Consider the following 7500-nt stretch of genomic DNA (forward strand, 5'->3'; position numbering starts at 1 on the left):
TTTTGTCGCTTTTGAATGAAATAAGTGGAGGTTGCGAAAAGATTCTACCAGTCTCGGGATCATTTTGGAGTAATTTAAAATTACTAAGAATGATGCTTTTGACTGCGTGATTATGAGGATGGAAAGTGAGGGTGAATGGAATTCTGTCATTCTTATCTTTTTGTGACGTTTGTAGTGATCGCTGTCGATCAAATTGTTGGGCGCGATGATGGCCCGCTTTGACCACAGAGACAGGATAGCCACGTTTTTCGAAGAACTGGCATTGGCCTTTTTTCACGACAAAGAGGATGATTCGGACACTTCTAATAAAGATATTTTTGAAACACTTCTAGTTCGCAAATCCAAATGGACTCCCCCAGAGGGACAATTTGCCTCTTTAGATTTTTTCACCAAAAAATGCCGTCACGACATTCACAAACTTAAATTCAATCGCAACACTAAATTTTTCAACCTTTCCTCGGAAGAGTGGGCGGCGCTTAAAAATCTTAGTAAACGCAACGACATAGTTGTCAAATCGGCCGACAAAGGCGGCGCGGTAGTTGTTTGGCGGTCCGACCTTTACCAAAAAGAAGCTTTGCGGCAACTTTCGGATACCTCGTTTTATGCCAAAATCCCTAAAGATCTCACTTCCAAAAATCAAAAACTTGTCAAAGACATCATTCAAAATCTTATAGTTAATCAAGAATTACCGGACACTGCCACTAATCTCATCATCAACACCCCTAGAACTTCGTGCATTTACTTCTTGCCTAAAATTCACAAACCCAACAACCCAGGTCGCCCTATCGTTTCTGCCTGTAGTTGCCCCTCCGAACTCATTTCTAGCTACTTAGACAGGATTATGACGCCTATCGTCAAATCTTTGCCATCATACATTAAAGACAGTACACACGCACTACAAATTTTCCGCGATTTCAATTTCTCCGGCCAAGACAAACTTATTTTCACCATGGACATTACATCTCTATACACAGTCATTCCTAATAGCGAAGGTCTTCAAGCACTTAAACACTTTTTCGATCAACGCACTGTCAAAGAACCTAGCTCGGAAACGCTCCTCCGCCTTGCCGAACTAGTTTTAAGGCTTAAATGTTTTTCATTCGCCGGCAACTATTACAAACAAATTAATGGTGTAGCGATGGGCACAAGAATGGGACCTAGCTATGCCAATCTTTTTGTAGGATATGTTGAACACCAATTTTTTAATCAGTACAACGGCCCCAAACCTGAACTCTACGGCCGTTACATCGACGACTGCATCAGCGCTATTTCATCCAGCAGAGAAGAACTCGATCAATTTATAGCCTCCGTCAACTCTTTTCATCCGGCTCTTAAATATACCTGGGAAATTTCGGAAACTTCATTGGCTGTTCTAGATATCAAAGTTTCTATTAGAGGCAACGTGCTATGTACTAGTGTGCACTACAAACCTACTGATTCACACAGTTATTTTTTGTATTCATCGTCACATCCATCACATGTCAAGAACTCCATCCCTTATTCTCAATTTCTTAGACTTCGACGTCTATGTAGTGATGACTCCGGTTTTTCCAGCAAATCAGAGGAGATGTGCCAGTTCTTCGAAAAACGTGGCTATCCTGTCTCTGTGGTCAAAGCGGGCCATCATCGCGCCCAACAATTTGATCGACAGTCATCACTACAAACGTCACAAAAAGATAAAAATGACAGAATTCCATTCACCCTCACTTTCCATCCTCATAATCACGTAGTCAAAAGCATCATTCTTAGTAATTTTAAATTACTCCAAAATGATCCCGAGACTGGTAGAATCTTTTCGCAACCTCCACTTATTTCATTCAAAAGCGACAAAAACGTAGGCAACTTTTTAGTTAGAAGCGCGCTCAAAACTAACGAGCAACCCGGCACTTTCAAATGCGCGCGCTCACGATGCAAAACTTGTCTTTTCATTGTTAACACTAGCAAGATATCGGGACCTAAGCGATCTGTTAAGATCACCGATCGTTTCACATGTACCTCCGCAAATGTTATTTATTGCATAACCTGTACGTTATGCAATAAATTATACATTGGTGAGACAGGTAGACGACTAGGTGACCGATTCCGCGAACACCTTCGCGATGTTGAGAAGAATGACAAGGATGCATCCAAGCCAGTCGCTCGCCATTTTAATCTGCCTAACCACTCCAAAAAACACATGGCTATCTGCGGCCTTTCCCTACATCTAGGTACGACGGAAAGCCGCAAGAATCTGGGACAAAAATTCATCTTTCAAATCGGCACCCTTAATCCTCACGGTATTAACGAACGCTTTTCATTTAACTAATATATTCCTATTTTTCACGTTGCCATGTTACCACCAATAGCGTAGCTCCTACTCTACTATAAAAACTACACGTAACCCATAATCCCTCGATTCGCTCTGACGAAGGGCTAACGCTCGGAACGTCAGCTTTTAGAATCTCTGTACGGTGGCCAATTTATATTATCAACTCCGTTGATAAAACCTAATTTTTGTATACTACTTCCCCACCGACGCAGCACCACAGTTTCTTTAGAAACTACCCCTTCATTCATTTCCTAACAATAATTGGCCTAGGTTGGATGTTACCTTTTTTAACTCGGTGGGAAATATCGACGTCTTCTGGTGCCAGGTCCACGTTCAAGCACTTCGCAAGGTCAAGAATGATCTGTTCTGTATCTCCTTCGCTCTTTTCGGGAATACCATATATCTCTAAGTTAAATTTCCTAGTATATTGTTCAAGATCGTCGTGCTTTAATGAGAGCTCATTTACTTTCACTTCTAAGGAAAGCTTCTGTGCCTTGCTAGCCTCTAACTTATTCTCCAAATCTACGGTTTTCTGCTGTAGACTACCGCAGTTGTTTAACACACTTTTTATCTTGTTCTTTAGCTCCACATTCTCTTTCACCACAGAGTCAACCCTTGCTTGTGTGAACTCTAGACTGACTTGTAGTTCTTCGTAATTTCATTTAAAATTTTCTGTTCTTCAAGCATTAAATTAGTATTAGTTTCAATTCTTTTCACCGCCTCCCAAATCGTTGCCAGTGTTAAGTCTTGGCCAGATTGAACGCCACGTGCAACGTCTCCCATAGTCGCTATGTTTTCTTCATTAAATCGCTTTGCGTTTGGAGATTTTATAGATTCTTCGCTGCTGGCACTACTAAGATCACTTCTTTTACGTACAATCCGGCCAGTCTCCATCATTCTCCTGCCATTATCTCATGTTTTATCTCTCAGAGCCACGGAGCTCAGAAAAACACGTCCGCCATGTACAGCCACTCGTCCCAGCCAGTGAGGCCTGTATATAATCTTCAGTGAGGTAGAGCAGAACTCGTTTGTTCGAGTTAAAAATTACCGAATGCGATAACAATGGACAATCATGACAAGCAAAAGCAATGTAAACAAGTGTGAACTCGAATCATATCCTTCAAAGTGCATGACCATTAAGACGTCTGAGCCGTTACTGGTTTTGGTTTTGCATCCGATTGGTTAAGTCGATGGCGTGAGTTTTCTTTTAACCAATCAAAAAGAGCCTAGTAAATCAAAGGAAATTGGACTAATACGCACTTTCGAGACTGGATCTAAAACTGCCATATCACGTTTGACTATTAATGAATGAATGGTGTTTATTGCAGTGGTTTATTTTTACGAGTCGAGTTAGAAAATTGCAGGATAAGATCGAATACGACTCGCCTCAAAGAGAGATCTGTCATGACACTCTCCGAGTGTAAAATGGTTCCATTTTCCGTTATATATTTAATTGTCAGGTGGTATATTCCATATTGCCTATTTGTTAGGAAACAATCGACCTTGTGTCGGAGAAGAAGATTTACCTACGAGTTATTGCCGGGATAGACATCATGACCCGTGAAGCTAGCTGGGAATTTCAGAGCCTCGATCCTCAGACAGGTATGATGTTATAGCTACAACCAAGAACTGAGACACATCCAGAGGCATTAGCTTCTAAGGAAACTGTTGGGCTGCTTCGGCGGGCAATTGAAATACTTAGCTGTTTATTAACTTGAAGTTGACGATGGTAAATTAAACCTCTTAGGAAGTTTGTGAAGTTGACGTTTCGAGCACTGGCTCTTCGTTAGCGCAAATGGCTCTGACAAAACGGCTTATGCTTTTTGCTCTGACGGAGGACAAACACTCGAAAATTGAGCTTCGCTAACTCGCAACGGCGGTTAACTTCAAGTTGGTGGAGTGGTTTTTCAATACAGAATGGTAAAATCGCAACCTTAGTAATTGCTCAAAATGCACACAGATAATTCATTGAAACAATCAAACTCCAGGAAAAAAATGTAGCTAATTCGAAGTGCAAGAAAACGTGCGCGAGCGCGTTATGATTGGTTTTGATTTTAATATAATTCTGATTAGATGACAAAGTGGCGAGAGAGTCTTAAATGAAAAAGTGAAATACTGCGAGTTACTTTCGACACTTAAGTGAAAACCGCTTTTCTTATAATAGTTAGGTGTTTGCCAATCATTTAATATTTTTAAAAATTAAATCCGAGAAATTAACCCTATCCCTAAACCCATTTTTCCAATGACAGGTGAGGCACCTGATGATCCACGAACTGGCTTTCTTCCACCAAACAACGGAACGACAGGGCAAGGATATGTGACTTTCTCTGTTCGCCTCAAGAAGAACTTGCCACCTTTAGCAAGGATTGATGCCAAGGCCAGCATCTATTTCGACAAGAATGAACCGATCGATACTCCTCCAATCTTCAACACGGTAAGGAGTCAAAAAGAGGTAGTAGCTTGGGGAGCTAAGAAGGGAAGTCGGGGATACCAAAAAGGGATATTTGTGAGTATAAATTTACAACAAGGAAATAATGAAGCTCAAAAGCTAATAAGTAAAACTTATTAATAAGGTACAGTGTGATGGATCATGCGGAGCCTTGTTTTCCCCCTCTATTATTGGACAAAGCATTGGCCTGTTCCGGGTTGTAGTAGGGCTCCAAGATAAATATCCCGCTTCTTTCAACTTGTGACCGAAGTGCTCATTCTTGGTGGCGGAGACCTTTGATTAGCGTATTCCATCGGCTTTGTTCATGTAGTGCAATGAATAGCTTAGATTCTTACAGGAGATGTAAAGATATTCATATCACAAAAACGACAACAGAAGTCCCGAGTTCAGCTCCTCGGTTACGCTAATACAAATGTCTCAACCGTATGCCAATTGGAATTCTCGTAATTGTGCATTCATATGTTAAATTGAAAATTGACAGCATTATAACTGCTGTGTATTTTTACGGGTCTTGCAGCATTTTGGTGACCCCTAGGGCGGGTTAAAATACAAATGGCGAGTAAAAATGTATGGCGACACTACATACTAAAATGTCTTAACTTTTATTTTCAAATATTTATTTGTTGAAACTAAACTTTAAACATGGTCTGGCGTTGTGCGCGTTCAGGAAAACAAAGGGGACTGCAACTAACCTGTTAAACTGGTTTCCTTGGGAACAAATACCGCTGGATATTCGTTACTCACTGGAGACCGTTTCGCGCATTGTTTGTACTCTGCACGTGCATAATAGATTAAAACAAATTTTAGTTTTCTTTATTAGAGTATGTCACTTTTGTTTCCATGATGCTTACGTCTAGATCGACAGTTCGCCCCCCTCCTCCAATATCTCTGTCATTAATGACGTCATGAGGATTGGAAAATTGGCCGTGGATATTGATACACGAGATGAGGGGTCTGGGGTCCGGTCAGTGGACTTATTGTATCAAATCTCAGAGGGTAATGGTAAGTCGGTTGTTGCTATTCTATGCATTCCGCGTCTTAATTTCGTTTTCGTACCACTGAGGGAAATTTTTCAGTTTTCGAATTGTCTGACAAGTAACTGATTCATACATTCCGAGCGGGAAAACGTAATAAGCATGCGCGAGTTTTGGCTGTGCGCCAGGCTCTCAGTTTGCAAAAATGGCGGGAATTTCGTCGATCGAGTAAACAATAAAAGTTACGAACTTCATATGCTTTCCCAATTTTCCCGGTAAGCAGCAAACTTTTAACGTCAGTAATGGAAAGCTGGTGTATTGTTTTCGTGGGGAACTTATTTTTTTTTGGGACAGAATTAACAATAAGACCGTTTACGAACCCTTTATTTCCAAGCGGTATACAAGAAATCTCGGTCCGAAGACACATTTTATCCACAAACATTCTTTACATATTGCATCCATATAAGCAAACCATATGATATGTAATCAAGCGAGCCTCACAGCAGGCAGGGGTAGCCTTGTTTTCTTAACGGTGAACTGCCGAAAAATATTCATGCTTGCCCAAGTATAAATAAATTAATCTAACGACGTCCTCGCGTTCTTTATTATCAGTCCGCCATTCCTTCCACCATTGCAGGACCCGTTGCATCCTGCATTGTTACATGAGCCCACAAGAAGTGCTAGGGATGCCAGAAAGCTTCGCAGTACGTTTTCCTGGTCTGAAATTCATACATACCCTGGGCAAAGAGGCCCATACCGCAAGGGATAATTATTCCGGGGTGTTCTTTCCATAACAGTCTACCAGTTCCTCAGCATGTATACACCTGCGAGTGGAGGGACGCACCGTGAGCATAAAGTGTCTTGACTAAGAATACAACACAATGACCTCGGCCAGAGCTTGGACCCAAACCGCTCGATCAATGTGATCCTCTTTTCCATGGCCTTGGGAACGAGGTTGCTCCACAGCGCTTACAGTACCCAACATGTCTCATGTTACCTAGTGATTATCATCTTGTCGTTTGTATTGTCAAGTACGTTTTCATTCTCGTACGGACACCTTTGAGAAAGCATTCGCACATAAAGAAAGTTGTTGCGGCTGGGTTCCGTGTTAGCATTTTCGCGCCCTTGGTATTACGTGATGTTTTTCTTGTATTTCACCTTTTTGACACATTTGTACGCTCGGTGTGTCACCCTGTTTTTACGATTGAATTTGTTTGCGAATTTTTCAATAAACTCAGTTAAAACGGTGACTTGCCTTTTACAGTAAAAACAGGTACGTCTGTTTGCGATTGGATTGTGATATTTGCGAAGCAATGTGGAAAACATTGGACGGTTCTTCGCTGTTTGCCTATTGAAGTTGTATTTGCTTGTTGTTCATGTGGAAGTGAAATGTCTCGAAGTGACGGTACGGGTAATATTGATGACACATTGGTCAACCGAACCGGAATTTTGGCAGAGATGTTATCCTGTGAACCACAAGCCAATTCTACCGTGTTTGAAGGCGTTGAACAAGATTCAAGCCACACAACTAAAGCGAACGAAGGACTTGGTTTTGCTTCGCACGAAAATGCAGTGACCGTTGCTGCGCTTTGAAAGTTAGTGAATCAACGGAAATTGAGGAAGCCTTTCGTGAAAATAAAAACGAAAATGGTTCATCAGGTTATAGTGACAAACAAGGGGGGAAAAGACAACCCAAGTTAACCGAAAATGGAAAGTCATATCGACTCACTCAAAACATCACCAAACGCAAGAAACTTATCAGGGAAGTG

General features: G+C 41.3%; 1 protein-coding gene across 1 annotated transcript in view; it reads left to right on the forward strand.

Moving 5' to 3' along the window:
* Positions 1 to 3816: 3816 nt before the first annotated feature.
* Positions 3817 to 7500, forward strand: part of LOC137979395 (uncharacterized) — a 24783-nt gene continuing 21099 nt past the window's right edge. Inside the window, exons 1-3 of the mRNA XM_068826648.1 lie at positions 3817 to 3910; positions 4558 to 4742; positions 5615 to 5759. Of these exons, the coding sequence (XP_068682749.1) occupies positions 3862 to 3910; positions 4558 to 4742; positions 5615 to 5759 (379 nt within the window). The 5' untranslated portion in view covers positions 3817 to 3861. The remainder of the gene's footprint in view (positions 3911 to 4557; positions 4743 to 5614; positions 5760 to 7500) is intronic.

Source organism: Montipora foliosa, chromosome 12, assembly GCF_036669935.1.
Source record: "Montipora foliosa isolate CH-2021 chromosome 12, ASM3666993v2, whole genome shotgun sequence".
Taxonomy (NCBI): domain Eukaryota; kingdom Metazoa; phylum Cnidaria; class Anthozoa; order Scleractinia; family Acroporidae; genus Montipora; species Montipora foliosa.